Below are 23,526 nucleotides of genomic sequence, written 5' to 3'. Positions count from 1 at the left end.
GTCTATAACAGCTATTTGCTAATGCTTTCCAAGGTGTTTTAATAACAGGTGTTGCTTCCTTTATGTATGGCAGAGTGAAATTGCCTGTATGAGCTCCAGAGATAAGGCAAATAAGGGATGCACTGCTCTGGCTATGATAGTCTCTTCTGGATAAATGTTTCCTTCCACCACCAGGGTGAGACAGGATGTCCAATTGGGCAGGTCATTTAATGCTGCTGGAAGGAGCAAAGGCTACTCTGTGCTGTCCAAGGGCTTTTCATGCAAGGTGACAAGTCCACAGCCCTCACTGTCTTACCCATGCAGAGCTGTTTGCATGCCTTTCCAGCCCTCAGCTCAGAGAAAACTGGTCCCCAGGGCTCACACTAAAGGTGACATTCAGGGCATTTTGTACACAAGCAGGTGCCCAGCTCTGATAGACACACTTCCCAGACCCCAGACGCACAAGGCACACACTTATAACCTCCCTCACAACTTGAAGTGCTTCCATTGCTGTTTCTGGGTTAGTATCTGTGCCTAACCTTCTGCTTAGTTATAAGTACCAGCTTGAATTCCTCATTAACAACCATATCAGATATCCACACATTCCTCCAGAGCTCTGGTTCAGCCTCACATGGTCCTGGTGGGCATAAAGAAGCACCAGCTGCAAAGGGTGTCAGACCCAGGCTGAGAGCAGAGAAGGTATCCCATAGTTCCACAAGGTTTTAAGGAAAGGCACTAAATACATCCCGTTTCTTTTGCTTGAAGGAAAGTAAAAGCAGTGAGTGACATAGGGAACAACAAGAGAAGAGAACATGACGAAAGATGATGGGGAGAGAAAAGGTTTCCCCATTGTCACCACCAAGGCTTTGTGCCTACAGCAGGGATTATGAAATGAAGTCAAATATTCTGATGTCAAATAAATCATGGTCTCATGCATCACCCTATTTTTCTTACAATTACTTGATTACCAGATCACCTTGTACATTAAAAGCACCTGCCTCAAGGTTGTAGTATTGTGTCTTCAGCAGAAATAAGCAGAAATCCTCACTATGCTCAGCATGGTGCTTTTTTTGGTCAAAAAAACATCAGAAACATAGGCAGCTCAGATGACAATGCTGCCCTCTGAAACCAGGTGGTCACCCCCTTAGAAACAGAACAAATGCAAAAAATAAAATGTTAAGAAGAGGTTAGGATTCAATAAATGGAGAGACAAACACTTTGATTTGGGGTCTGGCCTGTCTTTCTCCCATCCTGATGGCATAGGTTTACTGAACTCAGAGACAAAAGACTGCTCAGTCCTTCACCACTTTCTCTTTAGTTGACTGCTTTTGCTGTGTTTGCTGCTGGCAGCAGAGCAAGTTCTGCACTCAGTTACTCTCATCCAGTTGTCATGAGACATGATCAACACCTTGCACAGACACCTGTGCCTTTACTGACTGACCTCCATCTCCAGCACTGCTTCACTCTGGGCCTCATCAGATTTCCACCATAGGAAAATGTGGGCACTCTTCCAGTGTGTTGATTTTGATTAGAAACATAGCTTTAATTCTACTCATAATTTTGAATAACGATGATAATTTTAACAGAGCTTAAAAAAAACCCCCAAAACACATGATTTTTCATCTTCTAATTAGAGCATCAAAGCTTGAAAAATTACAGATTTGCTGTGGTCCATGTTTCAGATGAGGGCTCAATGCCAGTTTGCCACTGGAAGCTAAAGATAAAGCAAAAATGCAAGAGTAAATGCAGTCCTGTGTGTTCAACACAGAAACCAACCATACTGTTTCAAAGCATGTTTCAGACAGCCACATAACTGTGTTGGAAAGGAAAACTCAGCTGCAGTCCGAGAGAATTCAGTGCTAACTGGAGCAATGATCATATGCTCTCTTAATGGAACTTTATCAGAAAAACAAAACCATCCTTAATATTCCTAGCACAAACCAGGCATGAATCCAGAAATATTTTACCTCTGAGTAACTGGGGAAAGGAGCTTTTTCCACCGTGCATTCTACTGCAGTGACTCACCGAGGAGCTCAGCCCTCAGTGTGTAAGGCATCCTTGCACAGTGATCCATCAGGAGCAATGCTCAGCCAAGCATATGGCATCACAATCACAGGTAGCAAGCAAACTGAAGATTTATTTCACTATGGGTATGAAATGCATATTTCATTATGTCCACTATGCAGATGAGCTGGGTATATAACTTCAGAGAGCTCAATTACAATAGGAAAGCATGGTGAATGCTGGTTTTCCTTAAAGTTCTACCAGTATTGTATCAAATATTCCAAACAAAGTTCTGTTCATGTGAGCTTGTAGCGGTTTGTCCCAAATGACCAGGGGATCCCTACTGTAGGGCACATACATGCATAATCCTGTCTGGGAAGAAATTACAGGTAAATATTCACAGGACAAAAGTTGGCCCTATCCCATCTTGTGCTGTGAGTGTTCCCTCCCACCCACCATCTCAGGAGAACAAAGCATATTTATTCTCACTACTGTATTAAAGAGGAAATGCTGATTGTTTAACAAATTCTATGGTAACACATACCTTTAAGCTCAAAAGGCAGAGCTGGATGATGGAAAAGAGCCAAGAGGACAAGCAGACCTGCTTTCCTTGCTCCCCTTTGCTTCGACCCAGGTCAATGGCTCCCCCTGCCCCAGCCCCGCCACCCCCTTCCCTCTATGGTATGGGCAGAAGCAACTCACTGAACCAGCAGCATACAACGCAGGGGAAAAAAATAAATGAAAAACAAACAAAAAAAGGACAGTCATCCATTTCCATCTTTGGAAGTTGTATTGCCCTGGCAGAGGGTCTGTGAACATGACAGCCGGCACAAGGAAGGGGGCTGGGCTGCCGGTGGGGATGCCGTGTCGCTGCTGAGTCGCGGAGCCGCTGCCCCGCTCGGGCCCCTGAGCAGGGGAGGCGTCGCTTTCTCCGGTGGGCGCTGGGCAGACCCAGATGTGCCAGCTGTGGCGTGCTCACCTGCAGGGCGGTACGACCCAGCTCCCAGTCTGCTTTGGAGTGACTCAGGAGCCTGACAAAATGCCTGAATCATTGCCAATTATGCATGTGTCATTTTCTATGTGTTGGAAAGCAGCTCATGGAGACAAGTTGTTCTGACAGTAAGACATACCCTATTGTTCCTCAGCTAGGGGAGAAGGCATTTGATTTTTAGAGGATATTACATTAAATCCTTGACAGTTCCTACTTACCACCCTTCCTAAGACCTATCCAAACCACACAGAAGTCAGTATTAAGACCTGCCAGCTGCAGTCATGTCAGAACCTCTGTTTTTTGTCAAAATAAATGCTGACATAAAACCATTCTTTACATGGAATATATCCTATATAAAAGGAGACCATCAGTGTTGCTGCTTACTTGGTGGTGTATATTTTTGCAATGAATTACAATGCCAAACTGAATTTCAAGGACTAGGCTGAAGATAGCACAGAAGGCATGCAGGAAGTACCATGTCACTCAATGGTTTTGGGGAAAACAAGACAATGGAAAATGTCCCTCATCTCACAGTTTCTCAAGCATTTTTAAATGAATGTGCAGGATCTTTCACACCACACTTAATTACAGAGATGGAAATGTGTCTGTCACTGTACCAGAGCAAGAGAGGCAAGGTAAGAATTACAACACAATAGTGCCAGTTTCTGAACTCAGCTGTAACTATGGCAATCTTCATTCACAGTATTTAACTGAGACTGTAGAATAATAGTGCACTTAGCAAGCTTGAATAAATCACTAACTCACCGGCTTACAAACATTTTAAAGACATTAACTTTTACCAAAAAAAATTGATAAGGAATTTGTATTTGAAGGAATCATTTGACATTACATCTTCATTGCCTGTTCATGTTGACTACAAAGTAGTCAACACTTTTCAGAGTAGCCAAGCATTAAGGGAGATACATTTCAAGAGGACAGGCAAAAAAAAAAAAACCCAACAAAATTGGGTACTAACATAAATTCTAATACAATGTCCTGTTATTGTGCAATTACTGTCAAAAGCTGGTACTGTCAGTAACAGTATTTTACTTTTCCTGGGTTGTATAATGTCAAAAGGGGACACTGGGCCAAATTCTTCTCTCACTTATATGTGTGTTTTCCCCTCCCACCTCTGCTGGCGTCAGCAGCCTCCGCTTGCTGCATTGTCACAGTTCCCAGTGCTCCCCATACGTAAGCTCAAATAAAGGACTAGTGTGGAATTAACAGAAAACAAAACAAAACAGAAGAAATTGATCAATATAGCACATTTTCTCTTCACATCCAGTTCCTCTGATGTTCTGGGCTGTCAGGGAGTGCTTCACTCACCAGCTGCTCCCTGGTATGTGGTACAAACCTGTTGTTCATTTCTGCTTCATGCAGCATTTTTCTCTATTCTTCTGGTACAGAAGTTAACTGACAGAAGATAAAGCAAAAGGATGAAAAATAATAATTTTCAAACAAACCTTTCTTGATAGAAGTGCTTGGTTTGAGACAGCCAGTGAACAGTTCTTTGCTTGCTATTTATTGATGCCCAAGAGAAGCCAGAGAATGCTCTGGATGCTGTATTTATTTTAAGTTTCACTATACCAGTGCATCATGTAGAGAAACTGCACCATACATGTGTTTGACAAACACTTAAGCTAATCCATGGCCACACAAGTTTGCTTAGTGGTGCTTGGATGCAACAAAGAAGGCATTTCTAGTTCACAGGGATGGGCGCATTTCTGGCAGGAGTCATCACTGAATCCCAACTGGGTCAGGGACGTCTGGCTTCCCAATATCACACTGCATCTGGTGATTTGGCCTTGGTAGCAAGACCAAGCATTGGCAGAATTATAATTGCTGCAGGCAAGAAATCATGAAAACATGATGGTCTGCACTGTGAGTGCTGTAAAGATGCCTTAAAGAATAACCATGGAAAATGGCACAGTGTGGGAAGAGACTCACTTATGCTATAGTCCCTTTCCCCTTAAGCTTTCTTTGAAAAAAAATTTTTAAGAAAGACCTATCAGCAAAATAACATTTTTAAACTTTTCTTTACTGACATGATTGGAATGTTTGGCTGTAAGCCTGGCTGCAGTATGTGTTACAGGCTGAACACTGTGCAGCAGGTCCCATGGCTTTGAGCACAAGGCTGGGCACAGGGACTGCACTTCTTGTGCACATGGAAGCCCTGATTTTGGCTGTCTGGAAACATTCCAGAGCTGTCAACGACGCAGATTTGCTAATCAAAACTTCACATGGCTGAAGGACACACACACACACTGACCTTTACTACAGCCCTGGGAATGCTGCGGTAGCCTGAAATGACTTTCTAGAGTTGCTCCCACTGTTTGAGTTCTTTGCAAGTACTGGCAGGGATAGTGTGCCTCTGAACAAAGCACCTTTTAAATATGTACTTTTCAGAGAGAAGGGAGGAATTATCTCTGATTCAACAGGGCTTTCAGATACCCTTTCCAGATTACTACAGTGGTTTCATTCAGTTATGCAGACTTCAAATTAAAAGTTAATGAAAACTAACACACTTCGTATTTCTCCTGAGGCGCATTTGCTCTCCTATTCAGACAGCTGAGAAAAGAAAGGCAGAAGAAAATGCCTCCTTGTCTGACAAAGGGTGCAGGGACTCTGAGGACTGCCTGGCAGCAAATTCCTGCATCAACACCGTTGCTGTAATTTTGAATCAGTTGTGCTCATTTTTCAAGTGTGCTTTATAGCCACCTCCCACATGGCAACGCACGAGCAAGTATCATTAGCTCTGATGGGCACCCTTTGTCTTCCCAGGAAATGACTAAATGCTATCCTCAAAAAGCTGACCATTGGAGAGAAATTACAGACTCATGTTTGGCACCGAGTGTGGTGTTCGCAGCTGTACTGCCTGCCTGCCAGGAGCTGTCTGCCTACAGAACATGCTGTCTTCCAGCTGCTCGACCCAAGATAGTCCAAGAGGTTAAGAGCAGTGCTAGAGAAGTGAACAGACTTTCTGTTTGCAATTTCTCTTGCTTGGTTTTATAGCTCTTTTCTGGGGAAAGTGAGCTTGTTTCCAGTTTTCACATGATGGCAGATTCAAGAAGTGTTTCCTGGATTAACCTAAGGCACTGCTTTTTGACTCAGGGCAAGGTGTCCATTATTAACATGCAAGAAAAAAACCCCACCCTGTGACTCATATTTTACCCACTGATATATGCAAATGCAAACCAGAATTACTTGCATATGTGAAAATAACTCGGATTTTTTTTTTTTTGGGTAACCTCTTTAAACCCTAACACTTCATAGACCCTGTCCTCCCTTATTCCATCTCTTCTTTTAGCTGTTCCTAGCAATCACCTTGAGTCATGATGCTGGGTATAATGCAATAGACTCACATGTACAATTCCTGTATTTTAAAAGTTCTTGTTTTTCTGAACACAGCAAAAAGCAGGCAAACAGCAAGAGCTCACCTGTGTTTGCATTCAAGCCCTTTCCAGGAAGTCCTTTGCCCCAGTGTTCTCCTTCCTTTCAGTATCATGTCCCTGAACTGTGCTCTTTGAATCTCTAGCCTTTTTTTAAAAATAGGGGATTTTTTCCCCCCTCTCTTACATGCACATGTATGACTCCACAGTTTCTGGGTTAACCACTTTTTGTCTGTATCATTTACCAGTACACTGCATTGCAAGCCTACATGGGGACATGCTATTACTTAATTTTGCGATATTGGTGCAATAATTTGGGGAGGTGGGTTGTACTGGTTTGGGTTTCAGTAATTAGAATCATTTAACTGCTTCCTCATACCAAACCAATTTAATGTATTTTTGTCTCATCACTTAGCTTTTTCTTACTATTTTCAACAAGAGTTGATGTGATGACAAGTTGATTACATTTTGGTGCATGAAAAGGGAAGTGAATTACAATTGCACACATGAATTTTGCAAATGGCCAAAATGATGCTGGGATAGCTCTACGGGCTGATGGAGAGAACAAAAATCACTCCCAGGGTGTGGGTTTGTATTCCCTCCTGCTCCCCTGGCCCACTGCAATGTCCTTCCCTGCTGCCAGAGACTGCTGCTTGCCCTGCTCTGTGTGCTGAGCAGTTGGTGGAGTCGTGTCCTGACCTGCTCTGTGAAATTATCCAAGGTGAAAAGTGCTTTTGGGAGAGTTTCAGAGAGTTTCACATTAAAGTATGGCTGGATATGCTTTTTATGGATGGTGACTTAGAGGGCCTCAGAGGGGACATGAAACAGGAAGCAAGAAAGGTCTTTCTATAAATGAGGGTACAGTTGGATGGCTTAAACCTACAGTAGACAGAGTGAACAGAAACACAGGGCCCTGCCCTAGAGACTCCAGGGTTATTTGTTCTTGTACCTTTACCCTGATGGCATCAGTATGACTGAGCCAGTTTACACAAGGGCTCAGTGACACATCTCAACCCAGTTGTTCACTGGGTAGATCAAAGCCCTCTGTGCACTTTGAACATGAATTGGGATCAAATGGTAAGGGAGATTAATTGCTGTGAGCACCAAAAATGAATGAGTGTGAAGATTGTGCCTATGATGACAATATTTGTGAATGCATTTGTTTTCTAGTATTGAAAGTAAATATTTTATTCATTATCTCATGGGAACACATGATTATATCAGCAATGCATTTAAAAGAAACAAAAATATTGTGTGCTACAGCGGTTTGCTAAGGAAACTGAAATAGTGAGTTAGGTGAATCAGTCCTTGATAACCCAAACTGTAATTTAAAACGCAAATGCCTTTCTGAGCTCATCTATTCTGAGCTGGATAGAGCCCAGCATGTTTCAGTTTTTAAATAACTCATTCCCATGACCTTTGCAATTCACTACCTTACACAACAGTGCAAAAAAGAGCCTCATACATATGACTCAGGCTGCCTTAGGGTTCCTGAAATTTAAGAAGGCAGCCTACATAACATGATCACAAGCAAAGGAAAATAAAAGACAGCTTATATAACATCCAGACAAATTGAACAAACCTCTGCAGTTACACAAGGCTGCAGGCTGCAGAGATGCATCCAAAGTTCAAAGAAGTTTCAAAGAAACAGCCTGATGTAGCTGGTGTGTTTTGCTCCAGTGTTAAAGTCAACACTAATAGAAAAAGAATCCTTCTTCTTAAAATACTACTCTAAAACACTTAGCTTGCAATCTGGACTTGCTCCAGGGCATTTGAAACACTGAGTAAAATGATTGTGAGGAAGGAATAAGGCACATGCACTGCTAACTTGCAAGCCCCAAAGGTTTGCAGGAAACATGGGTCCTGAGCTCCTGAGAAGCAGCAGGGTGGCAGTCATCTTGTGCTTACTGAAGGTCCTCCCTGTGCTCCCAGATCTTCATGGAGGCTCCCCAGAGACACAGCCCATCTGTGGGAACATGTGATATTGCACCACCTCCCCGGCCTCTGCCACGGGGACATCATTGACCTGTGCAACTGAATATGCAGGTTATTCAGACTTGCAAACCAAATCCAGCCCTGGGCTGGAATCCAGATTTAAGGAAAGCACCCCAGTGCCAATGCAGGACAAAATTAGAATGGGGATCTCTAAATGACCTTATAAAAAATTCCCCAGGAGAAGAAAGGCACCCCTAAAGCAGGCCTGCTGGAAATTATCACTGTCAGGCTTTCTCTTTTGATTAAAAGCCTGGCACAGGACACAGCTTTGCTCTGCTGGGATCTCTCAGAGGGAGCTGGCTGCCTCCAGTTCCTGAATACCATAAACAAAGCTCCAGATTCACTTGTAAGGCACAGTGTTGCTCCTTCTGCTTGTTCCTATCTTACCATGTAACAGCCTAATGGCTAAAGCTTTTAACTATAAAAGGCTGGTATAATTGTCACCTTCATTCCACACTGCTTCTTTTTGCATGGAGTCCTGTTACTCTCTGGCTGCAGGTCAGCTGAGGTGAGGGCAATGCTTCACCATGCAGTGAAGACTGGTCACTCACAGAGAAATCCACCACTCCCTGCCTCAGAGGCAGCAAATGAGGCTCTGTAATCTTCTGCTTGAGACACCTGCCTGGAAGAACAGAATACTGGATCTAGTCAGGGAAGGGAAGAGGTTAGAACAAATACATGTTTTGTTTGTTGTTAAAAATATAAATGAAACATATAGTACAAAGCAAATGGTAAATATTTTTGTAGATGGGGTCACTTGAGATAATAAGTCTATTTATCAACTAAGGTAACCAGTAACCTAACTCATCTTTTTTCTACAGAAAAAAACCAAAAACAAATGCTTATTTTTTTGGTCAAATACAAACCCCAAAGGATACAAGGTCTTATTTTACCAGCATTTAGGTAAGGCTAAACTGAGAAAAGCAAAGAGGAATGAGAAGGAGGTCACTTTGGTATTCTTTCTAAACTTCCTTGTTACAAGTGGAAATGCGACCTGATCTAACCCTGGGCCCCAAGACACCTAAGAGATTGGTTCAGAGCCTACTCTTGATTCTAAATTGAAATTTCTAATTGTATCTTCCATAACTTCAAAGTACCCCCTCATGCTCAGACAATAATACAGGTACTTCTAGTAGTTGGCATTGGTTGCTCTTCCTAATTGCTGGAGAAATTTTAGTCTTTAACATTCACATTTGCATAGAAAGATCTCAGCTCTAGCCAGCTGTTTCTGCAGACCAACCATTGGCTTCCATCTCTTGACTCCAGTGACCTCAAGTAAAGACAGAAGGCTGTATTCAATTACCAGCATCTGAGCAGTCTTTTATTTCAGGGAATTATATCTGATAAAATGAAGCCAGGATATCATTGTTCCAGCAGCATTAGGGAAACAATATTTTATCTGTTGAAAAGTGTAAGCTATTCTCTGCATGGAAAAATGCGAGCAGATTCCTCTCCCAATTTTAATCTTCACTATTTCCCCTGAAGTCTATTGAATCTTTTGCATGGCAGCCATTATAACTGCAAATGTAGTTACTTTTGAAAATGACTGTAACAAAGAAATATGAAAAATGCACATGATGAACTACAGATGGAAAACGGATCAGACTCTTCGGCAGCAAAGTAATTGCTGGATCCAACTTCCTGATATCCTGAAACTACTTCCTCATAGTCAGACACTGATAATGTTATAAGTATCATTCTTGAAGCTGGCCAAAAAACTATTTTTCTACAGAATTCCCTTCACTTCATCAAGCTGCCAGAATGCTGTACTCCCCAAATTGGACACCAGCTCTGAAAAACCAGCCCAGGTGAAGAGTGCAAACTAGTGCATAACTACTACAAAATGAAAAAAATGTATTTAATTCTCTGCTAATGAGATGGGAATCAACATATAGGATGGTACAAAGAAGTCCTGAGGGGTAAGAGGCATCACATACAAGCTTAACATGGAAGATTCTAATTAACTAAAAATTAAAAATTTTCAAAATGTAAGTAAGTGATGAAGTACTGGAACTGGGGCCCAGGCAGACTGGAGAACCTCAGTCCTCAAAGATGTCCCAAACAGGACTGACCAAGTCCCTGAACAACCTGACCTAGCTTTGAAGGTGGCCCTGCTTTCAGCAGGTCCTGTCTGATCTCAGTTACTCTCTGAGTCTAGGAAGCTGGATCTGAACTGCTGAATGAGTCAGACCCATTGCTTCATTTCAGAAAGGAATTATGAGTGAAGATACAAAGGGCCTCCAGGGGAGACAAAATAAATTAACATATCTGTGAATCCCACAGTGAAAGCAAAACACCCACTGAAAGCAATTGTCTGTGATTTGCCATTGGACCTGCCTTTAGGAAGGGCAGGAGAGGTGAATCATGTGGCTCAGTGCTGCTGGCTTACTCTAAAGCTGATACTCTCAAGCATTCTTTAAAAATCACCTTTTGCAGGGCTCATTGTAAAACTTCAGAAACCTTCACTGTACCCAGGAGCCCAGCTGTGATGGGGCAGGACAGATGCAGCACCCACAGCAACCACTCCCTGAGAGGGCAGCAGAACACGCGAGTGTGCAACCCAACCCAACGCTCCCTTTGAAGCAGACTGAAGAGCACAGGCTGCCGCTGTTTGCAGGTACTGCCTCTGCTCTGAGCAATACTAACACGTTTATTTTGGCCACGTAATGCTCCTGATTACCACTAAAAATAAAAAATAAATCGCTGCTCTGTGGAACAGCATCCTTAGATTGCTGTCATTGCTTCTGTAATGCTCTCAGGAAAGGAAAGAACACAGTTTTGTCCTGTCCAATCCTTCCTGTTTATTCCATACCTGGCTTTTTTGTCTCCATTATTTTCTCCATTTTTAGGCTTTTCTTTCTGCTCTCAAAACTTCTATGATTCCTCTGCCCTTTTTTTCCTGCTTCAGGTCGGTATGGCAGCCTGCCAAGTGGAAGTGTTTGATCTGTGCACTCAGTTTTAAGACAGGTTTTATGAGCAACTGCTCTTTTAAAGGAGCACAGGAGCAACAGGCATTTCTGCAACATTGCGTGCAAAGATATTATAAGAATGTTAAGGAGTCAAGGGATATAAAAACAGGTGAAATATTATCCTGCGCTCCTGAACTAGCTTTCAGTAAAAATGAGTCAATAAAAATGAATCAATAAAATATTTATACATCAGGCACAAAAACCTATTTAAACTAGAGGGTTATTGCAAACACTTGATTTCAAATGAAAATTGATTTTGATGATCTCTAATAGTTTTTCTGGAAACATGTGTTAGAGTAAGTGCTGCAGCACTTTGGCTGCAGTGACAATGCATAGCTGCCTGTTGGTTCTGCAGTGCAGAATTAGCCACTGCTGGCAACAGGCACATAAGACAAGTACTGATGTCTCTTGTTACATTCTGTTGATAATCCTTTCATCCAGGAAAGCAGGGAGACTTTGCATACCTTGAAGTAGTTACAAGTAATTCCTTTTCCATCACTCTCTGGTGTAAAATGTTAAAATGTGGAACAACATGTTTTTATTCATTAGAATATTTTTATTCTTTAGATTCAGCAAAAACAGAGTGTTGCTCAAAGCTGCACAAAAAGGTCTGGCAGCAGCAAGATGAAGAGAAGGAAAATCTAACTTCCAGTTAAATTGCAACATTCAACTTCTGGCAGCACACCAGCAAACTCACATAAGCTCAAGGAGCAAAATATCAGCCAAATTTTAGCATTCTGTCTCTAATTGGTCTGATTTCTATGTGGCTGGTAAGACCACAATCTTTTCTCACTCGGTATTTTAAAATTCAAGTTTTGTCTAACGTTCAGATATATCAATAGGATGCTGTGAGGCGCCACAAATTCCAAGACCATCTCTAAAAGCAGCTCCTCTCCTGGCCTTAAATCAGGAAGAAAAGGATAATTAAATCAATAAACAGGGAGCTGTTTATCACTAACCTTTCAATTTCACAGCAAATTACAGAGAATTGAACTAATGGGCACAAGATGTTCTGAAGACAAGAGTGCTAAATGCTAACTACTTTGTGGAATTTTTTTTCTAGGTAGGCAACTCTAAACAGCAACATTCTCTGTGAAAGTCATACATAAAGCCACTCTACAAACTCCTCACTTAGAGGAATATTAGGTGATCGGTGGTGACTTCATCCCAGTCCATTTCTGTGTATCTGCTCCTAGAAAGATGAATAAAATTCACCCAGGCAGAGGTCTGTCTTCCCACAGCCTTCTTCCTTCTGACAAGCTAAGAAGGTGGCTTGATAGTGCACCTTTACACAGTCTGTAAGAAAATGTCTACACTTGGAGGCCTTGCAGTCACTCTTGCTGCAAGAAGAAAATTATGTAAATGCTTGTTATTTCAGCACATGCTTGCAATCTATTTTTAACCATATGCTACCGTTAAAAAGGAATGCAAATAATTTGTTTTCCATGCTGTTTAATGAAGTTTTCAATGTATAATGGTGTCTGTCAGACACCTTTTTTTTTTACTTCTAAAATAAGCCTCAAAGAGAATGTTTCTCCAAAATGGCATACCATTCTGGATTAACAAATAAATGTCTCAAAAGTCACCCAGAACACCAATAAATGAAAATTCTAATACTCTGTGTTTTCAACTACTACCATGAAAGACTTGCATTTCTAAGGATGGCTTCATTTTATCTTTCTAGCTGATTTTCACACAGAGGGTCACAGGGCAGTAATTTCCATACTCTCACATTTCGAGTAGAGCTCTTGAGTCTTCTGGGCACTAAGTGCAGATTTTCCTTTGTTTCTTCTCCTGGTTTTGGTACACAGCTGTACACATCTTACCAACTGAGTAAAGACGTAAGTATAGTCAAAAATCTATGTTTTGCTACAGCTGCTGAGGGAATTGCAGCATCCCAAGGCTTGCTAACATCTGCTGCTAATAACATAGAGCAAAGCGGGCATCCCAGACACCCTGAAAAATAGTAAGGTGTGAGAGCACAGGCATCTGTAAACAGAGAGATGATCAAAGAAATCAAAATACTGTTGAACTTATTTACTTTCCATATTCAGAAATGTACATGAAGAGTAAGTGTGGACCAGAGAACCTCAGAAGAACATGCGAAGTTCAGTGTTGCCCTAGAGATGTGGAACAGGGACAGGACAGTAAATAAGAGAGCGGAGGGAAGGGAGGGAGGGGAGGCCACTGCTGCTGCTGCACCGGCAGGAACTTGGAGCCCTTTTAGGGAAGGGCTGCTCCTTCTTTGTGGCCATTGGCCTCAAACCATTCCTTGCTAGCAGTGAGGGCAGCAGTGTGGGGACGTCAGGGCAGGGAGGGCCCTGGTCTTCTTCATTGCACAGCAGCCTGCTCTGCCCCCAGGGATTCTGGAGAAAACAAAACATTAAAGGGAAAATTAATTAAAAAAACAAACAAATAAAAAACCACAAAATAAAATGAAGAACCAACAAAAGCAAAAAAAACCCAAAACACCCAAAACCAAATAAAACAAATAAAACAAACAAACAAAAAAAACCCACGAAACCAAACATAACCCCCCATGTTTCAGTACAAGTTTCAGTGGTCTCTGGCAGAGTTAATAAGCTTTGTGACTGCAAGTCAACTCGAACATTTCAAGGGGGAAAAACCTCAAAAAGCACCAGTCTTTTAAAGGAATTCAGAGTAAATGGCCATACACTCTACAAAACTTAGACATTTTCCCATTTTGGGTCTCCATAACAGTCAGAAGTTGTGTCAGTGACTCCTGACCAAAGGAGTGTGGGGGGCTTTCTCAGGACAGAGGAGTCCCTGGCTTAGGGGACAGGCTGCAGCGGTATCTGGCGGAGTCACCGTGCCTCGTAGCTGTTAAAGGCACTTCGGGAACATTCCAGGGCAAGCAGCCCCGGCCCCATCTCCCAAAGCGCTCCAAAGGCGCCCCTCGGGCTCTCCCGGCCCTCACGGACCCCTGGGGGAGGGGCCGGACACAGCGCGCGCGCCGCCGCCGCCTTCGCGCCCTCCCGCCCCTGCGCGGTGCGCGCGCACGCACCGCCCCCTCCTTCTCCTCCGCCCCCCGCGCGCTCCCTCAGCCTCCGCGTCACGTGCCCGCCTTGCCCTCCTCTACAGCCAATGGGCGGCGCGCCGCGCGCCGCAGGGCCCTTTATAAAGGCGCGGCGGCGGCGGGCGTGAGGCGGTGGCTGTCGGGGGGTTTGGGAGTGGCGGGTGCGGTCCGGTCCTGTCCTTCCACCCGCTTCCCTTCCCTTCCCTTCCCGTGGCGTACCGTCCTTCCGCCCGTCTCCCTGAGCCTCCCGGGAAAGGCCCAGGTCTGTGCCCAGGACGGGAGGAGGAGGTGGTCGTGCCGGAGGCGGGCGGGCGGCTGGGGAGGGGCGGCCATGTCGGGGCCGCGCAGCGCCTGAGCGGGCAGCGGAATCTGCCGCGGCGGCGCGCAGCGAGAGCGGGCCCTGCCTGCCGCCCTGCCGGAAGGGAGAGCGGGGCCGGCGGGGCTCGGTGCCCGCGCGGGCGGCGGGTTCGGGCGGTCCCTGCGGAGCTGGCTCGGTCCCATCGCTGGGCGAGCGGCAGCGGCGGCGCTCCCGCAGAACGGCTGTGTGTGCTTGTCTCCTCCTGTCTGCCGTCCCACCTCCGTGCCGGAGCTCTACGTCTTCTCTAACAAACTCTCTGCCTTGCTTCTCCCCCCGCCCCCCGGGCTTCTGCTTTGTGGATGTTGGCGGCTTCATGTTGTGACAGGAGAATGTGTGTATGTCCTGGGCCCAGGCGGATCGGTATGTATCTCCCTTTGTGGAGCGACGGGCTCGGGGGTCGGATGGGAGCCGGGGAAGGGGCTGCGAGGCTGGGCTGTGTCTGCGGGCTGAGGCCGGAGGGAAGGATTAACGGTGCTGCTAGTGTGGAATGCTTCTTATTTATCCTCCCCACCTCCCCGTCTTCTCCAGCTGGTTCGTTCAGGTCTGTCAGGTGTAGGAAAGGAGGCACTTGAGTGTTTTTATCTGAAGCCGTAGGTGTCTTTGGCACAGTGATTTGGGAGGAACCTGTCTGTGCAGTGCCAGTTAGCCCTAACAGTATGGCTATAACGAGCCTTTAGTAAAGACAGGTGGAACATTTTCCTGGTTTTTTTAGTGTAATACTACAAAACCCCCTAAGTTTACCATCTGACCCATTATTGGTCATATTGTATTTACAGCTTGAAAAATAGTGCTTGTACCCTGCTCTGGGCTTGGAGAGGTATTGACACTGGATTGATTCTAATATCTTGACAAATCTTGATTGAACTGTACCATTTCTACTTCTTTTTCTTCTCTGCCATCTTTTGGTCAACCATAATGATCTTTGGATCTTAATTATTCGAAGGGCAGCTGGAGTGTCTGGTTATATATGGGCAGCTGTGTTGTAGGGGTAAGTGGGAGAGACTTTAATTTCAGTTCATGTTTGGACACTTGGAATTAGGCATTTACTTAATCAACTTGGAATTATTGGAGCTGGTATGTGAAACAGACTGATCTCGTAAGCTGGCATAGATCTACTGTAAATGATATGAGCCATGGAAGATGTGAGGCCAACTTCTTACTACTTCTTTGTGGATTTCATTTGATAAGCTAATGATTAAAAGTCATGAAGATATCCTCTGGTGGCATTGCAGAACTGTTACAGCAGCAATACATTTGTATTTTTGCTTCATCATGAAGCAAAAAATCTGTCTGAGCAGTTGAGGCACCACTGTGGGTCAGCACTGAACATAAATGCTGAGCAGTCAGGACAGCTTGATCCAGGTGGAGTCTAAGGGGAGACCAGTGCTGAAGCTGAGGTGCTGCTGTGGGCTGGGCACATCCACAGAACCTTAAACAAAATTGTTGCATTTAAATGCCATGTGAAGAAATGTACAAAACTGTTACCAAAATAGCTCCTATATAATTAGAAGGCACTGAATAGAATTTAAAATCTATATTTGGAGTTACAGTCTCCTGCTGTTGTGCTTGTGCTGTGTGCATGTGGAGCCTGGACTGGAGAAGTAAATGGCTACCATAAATTCAGTATGCATCTGGAAGCTTCAGCCAATTCGCTGCTCCTGGGCATCTGGACTACAGCCCAGGCTCTTCCTGGTGCCTGCACAGCAGAAAACTTCAATCTTCAGCTGTCAGTGGGGGACTCAGGAGAGTTTTTATCAATGTACAGCAGTCACTCGTTAGTACTGGGGAGTCAATGGAGTGACAGGAACATGAATTGTACTCTGCTTTCAGCACTTGGATGTCATGTAACACAGAAATGGGCTCTACTTTGGTTTACTTAAAAAGAGCAAACAAGGAAGGGAAAATATGGCTTGCTTCCCTTTCTTGAAGCAAGGAGAATGGGGTATGAAGTGTTGTATGTTTCCAGACACTTCTCAGCCTGCCCAGGTGATCAGAATCACAGCTGAAGCTGTGGAAAGCTAATAGAAACTGCAAAATGCAATTTCTCCTATATTGCATGATCCTTTAGACTGAGTACTGGGGCTTGTTGCATATTTTATTGGGGCTGAGTCGCCTCTGAAATACTGGTATGCCTGCTTGGCTAAAAAACAAGTCCATTTACTGACTGATGCACCTTGCATAACACAGCAATATCCATTTCTTGAGTAAAACAATTTGACATCTAGCAGTGCTGATAGATTAGTGCTTATGACTGCAGTAAGCCTTCTAATGGCCTCTTCTGAGAAAAAGCTTCTGCGATGAAACTTGATCATAAAAGACAAAATTGCATTTGCCTTAAACGTGTGTACTTCACGCAAGGCATGGTTTAACTCCACCTCCACTCTGGAGTTGTCTCTCAAGTATTACATTGTAAAAGACTTCCTGATAATGAGGCACAGTGAATAAGGCTTTTGAGAGGCACTCTCACTAATGTTGTGATTTGGTATGTAAATGGAGACAAGGAAGAGTGTGCCAGCATGCTCTGCTGGGAAGTGAAAAATGTGGAAAGCTTTTAGATGTGGCAAGTAGCAGTAGAATATTTCTTCAGATACTAGTGGTCTAAACTAGCTCTAGAGTATTGTGCAAGGCTCTGTTCTAGTCAAGGAAGCAAACAATTTGCATATAGGCCTTCAATTGAGTAGCCTTTCAAGGTGTTTTATAATCCTAAAATGTACTGGGATGGAATAGCTGTTGGAAAGCTGTATTTCTTTTTTACCTCTCATACTTAACATCTTAAGCTAGAAAATTGCTGCATAGGTTGCTGTGGCTGTTTTATATATGTAACACAAGTTTGAAGCTTTGCATGTCAAAGGGGGGAAAGAAACCAAACCCTCTACGGACTTCTGATTGCATAAAGAATATCAGTTCTATCACCTACTTCTTGCTTCTGCTGTCTAAGCAATCTTTGCTGTATGTGATCTCAGAGTGGTTTCTTAAGTCTCCCTGTTAGATGCTTTCTCTTCTTCAGTGTTACAGGAAGAGTTTCCTTCCTTGTGTGCCACATCTGTCTCTGTCAGCTGTGAAATGACCAGGAAAGCAGATAGCTGTAAAATCCTGTGGCAATTCTGTAGAGTGCTCCATGCTAACTATTTTGCTAAGTTGCTTGAGGGTTCATTGACTGTCTGGGTGATGCTTTCACTTCCTGCCTGCTGTCTGAGTGGGTATCAGAGCTAAAATACCTGTGCTGAAGTACGGTTTAGCTTTTTTGTTACAGCCCAATGTAGTGTCTATAAATGAGCACCTTTCTTTGTCAAGTCCTTTGAAGCTATGAACTCCATATAATAAGCAACTTGGTTAGGAGCTGTAAACATCTTAACACAGAATTCTGGGGAGGAAAAATCTCTTAGCTGTCCCGCTAAGCATAGTTGTTCTCTTGTCTTTCAGCAATTCCAGTCCGAAGCTCCAGGCTGCCATTGTTGTCTGATGCCATGCCAGCACCAGCTCATCTGTTCCCATTGATTCGTAACTGTGAGATTAGCAGAATAGGCAGTACTGCGTGTTACTGCCACCATAAACATCTGTGTTGTTTGTCATCTCATTTTGCTCACAGTCACTTCAGATATGCACCACAGAAGAAATTTGCGGCACTTTACAGGCCAAAGGAGCACTTTAATAACTTTATTCACGCAAGGGATTATGCTTCTACGCCGCAGAGGTTTTACCTCACCCCTCCACAGGTCAACAGCATCCTGAAGGCAAATGAATACAGTTTCAAAGTCCCAGAATTTGATGGTAAAAATGTAAGTTCTATTCTTGGCTTCGACAGCAACCAGTTGCCTGCTAATGCTCCGATAGAGGACCGGAGGAGTGCTGCCACTTGTTTACAGACAAGAGGGATGCTTCTGGGTGTGTTTGATGGCCACGCAGGCTGTGCTTGTGCTCAAGCTGTCAGTGAAAGACTGTTTTACTACATTGCTGTCTCTTTGTTACCTCATGAAACTTTACTTGAAATAGAAAATGCTGTGGAGAGTGGCAGAGCTCTGTTGCCCATTTTACAGTGGCACAAGCATCCCAACGATTATTTTAGCAAAGAGGCTTCCAAGCTTTACTTCAACAGTCTAAGAACTTATTGGCAGGAGCTGATTGATCTCAACAGTGGGGAGACTACTGATGTGAGAGAAGCTTTAATTAATGCCTTTAAGAGGCTTGATAATGATATTTCTTTGGAAGCTCAAGTAGGAGATCCAAATTCTTTTCTCAACTACCTAGTACTGCGAGTAGCATTTTCTGGCTCTACTGCCTGTGTAGCCCACGTGGATGGTGTCGACTTGCACATTGCTAACACAGGTGACAGCAGAGCGATGCTCGGCGTTCAGGAGGAAGATGGATCTTGGTCTGCAGTTACTTTGTCCTATGACCACAATGCACAAAATGAACATGAAGTGGAACGTGTGAAAATGGAGCATCCAAAGTCTGAAGAGAAAAGTCTTGTGAAACAAGATCGTCTCTTGGGTCTCTTGATGCCTTTCAGAGCTTTTGGTGATGTGAAGTTTAAATGGAGTATTGAACTGCAGAAGAGAGTAGTGGAATCAGGCCCAGATCAGCTGAATGACAATGAATATACGAAGTTTATTCCTCCAAACTATTACACTCCCCCATACCTCACAGCTGAACCAGAAGTCATACATCACAGGTTACGGCCACAGGATAAATTCCTGGTTTTGGCCACGGATGGGCTGTGGGAGACAATGCACAGGCAAGATGTGGCTAGAATTGTGGGGGAGTACCTCACTGGTGTTCACCACCAACAGCCAATAGCTGTTGGTGGCTATAAGGTAACTTTGGGACAGATGCATGGTCTCTTAACAGAAAGGAGAGCAAGAATCTCTTCAGTATTTGAAGATCAGAATGCAGCAACTCACCTGATACGTCATGCAGTGGGTAACAATGAGTTTGGAACTGTGGATCATGAGCGACTATCCAAGATGCTGAGTCTTCCAGAGGAGCTGGCTCGAATGTATAGAGATGACATTACAATTATTGTGGTGCAGTTCAATTCACATGTTATAGGCGCATATCAAAATGAGGAATTGTGAATTTAATGCAGTGAACTAGTTACTAAAGTTGTAACAAGGGCCAGTATGAGCAGCAAATTTAAAAAAATCCACCCAAAAATAAAATTCAAAAAAGCCTTTGGCAAACAATTTTTATTTGTTAGATTCAGCATATCTATTGTTCCTGCCTTTCCCCAGAGGTCTAAAAACGTGGGAAGTGCTATTGACCCAATACAAAACTTGAAGAGGATGTCCTAGCCTGGGAAAATAGTTTTTTATAACAACTTTGCACTATTGATTTCATGAATGCTGCTAAAACAATGTCTTGAGTTTGGCAAATTTGGATGAGGGAGGAAGTAGGATAAAGAATTCACTATCCAAGATCTGGCTGGTCAAGAAACAGCTTGCTTATAAAATATCTGCAAATATATACACTTAAGGAAACGAAAAGTAAAAAGTATTGTTGAATTTTTTTACAGGGCTAATTCTTGCAATGGTTGTGAATATATTGTCTATTGTTTCTTTTAAGTAGAAGGTCACTTGAACCAAGTAAGTCTTCAGTGTAACAAAGTTGTCTCACTTTCATATGGACAGTGTCATTCACATAAGAATATTTGTCCAAGTGTTGACTTTCAAGGCAGGTCTAAGCCATAATCAATACCTGAGATTCTGCTACAGTTTAATCATATCTTATGCACGGTAATTTCTAAATTTCTTGTGCATTAATACTTGGCTGTGGTTTTCTGCACAACTTGTAGGGCAATAACATTACAACATGCAGCAAGGTAGCAGGTAACTTCATGGAGGACTTCAGTTTTCAGTATGAAGAAACTTTCAGACTTTTTGGGAAGTCAGTATTCTTGGTTACGGCTGTGTTTGCTTTCTTAAAGGCCATGTCCTTCATGGACTCCACCTCTCCCTGGCATTGCTTAGCTACTAAATAATTTTTCACCTGAAAAGATCAGGAAATCATTGCTAACCTCTTTGTAGCTTTGTAACTTGCACTCATTTTCATTTTGGGTATTTCAAAAGGTCACAATACTGCCCTTCACTTGAACTCATATCTGTAAGTTGGGTGAAAAACTACAAATTAAAAAAATTGAAGTATGGCTTGTATATAGCATTTTAATTGGGAAGCTGACTGGCATGCATGTGTATGTTCAGTGGCTATTTCTAGCAACTTCTTTTAGTTGTGTGTTTCTGGGCAGCTGGTGTATGCATGTTTCTACAGTCCAGAATAGTATTGCAGAGCAGTCTCTGAAATGGCTCTGGCTTGGAATGGTTGAATTTGAAGATTGGCTGTACTTGTGTGCCAAAATTGTTGGGCTTGCAATGGTAAAAGTAGAGACTGACAGCTAATTGGTCATCATTGCATCTATTTGAGGTATGTTGCATTGTGTACAGATTTATTTTAACCTGCCCTTAGGTTAAAACCTGAAATGCCTGCTGAAATACTAGTCCTTGATGACTGAGTGAACGCATTTAACTTTATTCCTGGGTTCTAGAAAACAGTCATATGTCAGCTTATTTCACTTTACCAAGGTGTTTCAGTTAAAATACCTCCCTAGCCCTCATCATAGCTAGTTAAATCCACACTTAACTGAAATGCGCTAGGTTTCTCAAGTGGCATTTTTTACTAAATATGTCTTGCCAATTAATGTTACTGTCCATAGGGTGCACTTAGTTTGAACAATGAAGCTGTGCTATAGTAAACATTGGCTCCTCCAACTCACAAATGCTGTGTGTACTCAGTGGCCTGCAGCTTCACTATGTCTCTACCTAACCTTAACTATCAGCATCAGTATTGCTGTAAGGTTAATGATGCCTAAGTTCACATTCAAGATATGTATACAACTCTTCTTTATTTGAAGGGAAAAGGGAAACTAAAATGCTTAGACAAGTACTGGCAGTTGACATTGCTTCTGTATGTTGTGTTTTGGTGACTGTGTCATTAACTAGGTCAATAGACTATGTTCTATCATTCAAATGCAGTATGTATCTCAGCTGTTGCAGTATTTAACTTTCTTACTTTTTTTACTGTTAAGGCTCTATTAACCTGCATTGATGTATTTAACCTACAATTGTTGATACAGATTTGGTACAAGTTCTATCTAGAAGAAATGCACATTGGTCCCACGGATACAACTTTTGTTGAGGAGAAGCTGCTTTTTGTAGTAAAGATACTTAAGTATGGGGTCAGACAATATTTATGTATTGCTTGGAGACTTGCTCAGTATGTATGCAGTGAACAGAAGCAGCATAGCTGCCTGCTGAACAGGTGATCTGAACAAACATCCTTTAACAGATTCCAATAAAATGATCAATTATGCAGAAATCCATGTGTATTGAGTTGATGTAGAATGTGGTATGTGTTCTGCTAGGACTTTGTTCTTTTGTGTGATCCCTGTTACGAATACTCAGATGGCCAAGGAGACCAAAGTATAAATGGAAGCAGAATTGAGGTTCAGAGTGCTTCAGTGTTGCTGTGAGGCTCAGTATCACCCTGCCTCAGGCATGCTGCTGCTGCCTCCCCCAGGCAGCAAAGCTCAGATCCTTCCATCACAGTCACTGTGTCTCGTTCCCAGCACCTCATGAGTACCTTCAGGGGCAGTGCTGCTGAGGAAGCAGCTGCATTTTGGATTTTAAAGCTGGGTACTGTACTCTGTATAAAGCAATACAGCATTTCACAAACAGTCTAAAATATGTGCAGATTAAATTGGGGCAAGAATGAGTTGATGGTGAGCTAAACAGAAACAGCTCTTGTGCCACAGGCTGAGAACACACTTGCCTTGTCTGCCAGAATTGTTGCATTGTGGAAAGTACAGATATTGTGCACATAAGGGTGATGCTGGGATTACTTTGTCAAATAAGGATTTCACAGCTGCAGATATGTGGTTCAACCATGGAGGATGGCTGAATCTTGACAGTCAACATCAGATTTACCTTAATCTTCAAAACTGTTCTTGATGAATGTGTCAGTTCAACAATAATACTATATAAGAGGAGTGGGAGATATGTTATCTGTACTTCCAGCTTAAGGCTCTGTTAACTCTGTTCCCTTGTGTTTAGTGGTTTGTGCATTGTATTTTAATCCCATCCACTGAAGCACAACCCATGTCAGGGGGTTGTTTCTAATTGAAGCTTATGTAGATCTGTATTCAAAAGCTTCCTTGACCAGTTTCATTATTGCTCACACCACCGACATGGTGGTGGTTATATTTGCAATGCAATAGATAAGTCTATTGTTACAATGCTGGTTACACCTGCTGTTTTATTTGCTGCTTGTGAGTATTAACAATAAATTTCTGGGTAGAGAGAAAGGAAAATCTGACTTTCATAACTGGATCACTAATTAAGTATAAGCTGGCAGGAGCATTGTGTGGCAAAATGAAAAGCAATTTGAGATGCATAAATGATCTGTTCCTATCTGTTCTGCCAGGTCTGAGGGTAAAAAAATGCCAAACAACTTATCTTAGGTATTGATCAGTGTACAGGTCTTCTGAAACTGCTTTTCTTGCTAATGACCCACCTAATCAGTCATGAAGCTTTCCAGGATTACGTAAAACTTAAGCATAAGAAAATACAAGCACCATTCAGTATATACCATGATAAGCAGGTACTTAATTTTGTTTGTGATAATTAATAAGAAATTAGATTCTGGGTTTTTTTTAGAACTTAACAAATAAAAGGAGTAGACTGAAAGTTCTCCAGCTGAAAAAATAAGGACCACCCAGTACAAGATTGTTTTAGGATTGTTCTCCCTATATAGCC

General features: G+C 42.9%; 1 protein-coding gene across 3 annotated transcripts in view; it reads left to right on the top strand.

Annotated features, from left to right (window-relative positions):
• Positions 1-22,090, top strand: part of PDP1 (pyruvate dehydrogenase phosphatase catalytic subunit 1) — a 237,327-nt gene extending 215,237 nt beyond the window's left edge. Inside the window, exons 1-3 of one of the 3 annotated variants that reach the window (XM_064706514.1) lie at positions 14,491-14,626; positions 15,048-15,082; positions 18,146-22,090. In XM_064706514.1, the coding sequence (XP_064562584.1) occupies positions 15,052-15,082; positions 18,146-19,797 (1,683 nt within the window). In that variant the 5' untranslated portion in view covers positions 14,491-14,626; positions 15,048-15,051 and the 3' untranslated portion in view covers positions 19,798-22,090. The other 2 variants (XM_064706515.1, XM_064706512.1) reach the window with 2 other exon arrangements.
• Positions 22,091-23,526: the final 1,436 nt, after the last annotated feature.

This window comes from Zonotrichia leucophrys, chromosome 2 (assembly GCF_028769735.1).
Source record: "Zonotrichia leucophrys gambelii isolate GWCS_2022_RI chromosome 2, RI_Zleu_2.0, whole genome shotgun sequence".
NCBI lineage: Eukaryota > Metazoa > Chordata > Aves > Passeriformes > Passerellidae > Zonotrichia > Zonotrichia leucophrys.
The sequence above is the reverse complement of the archived record's forward strand: the minus strand, read 5'-3'. Positions and strand labels throughout refer to the sequence as shown.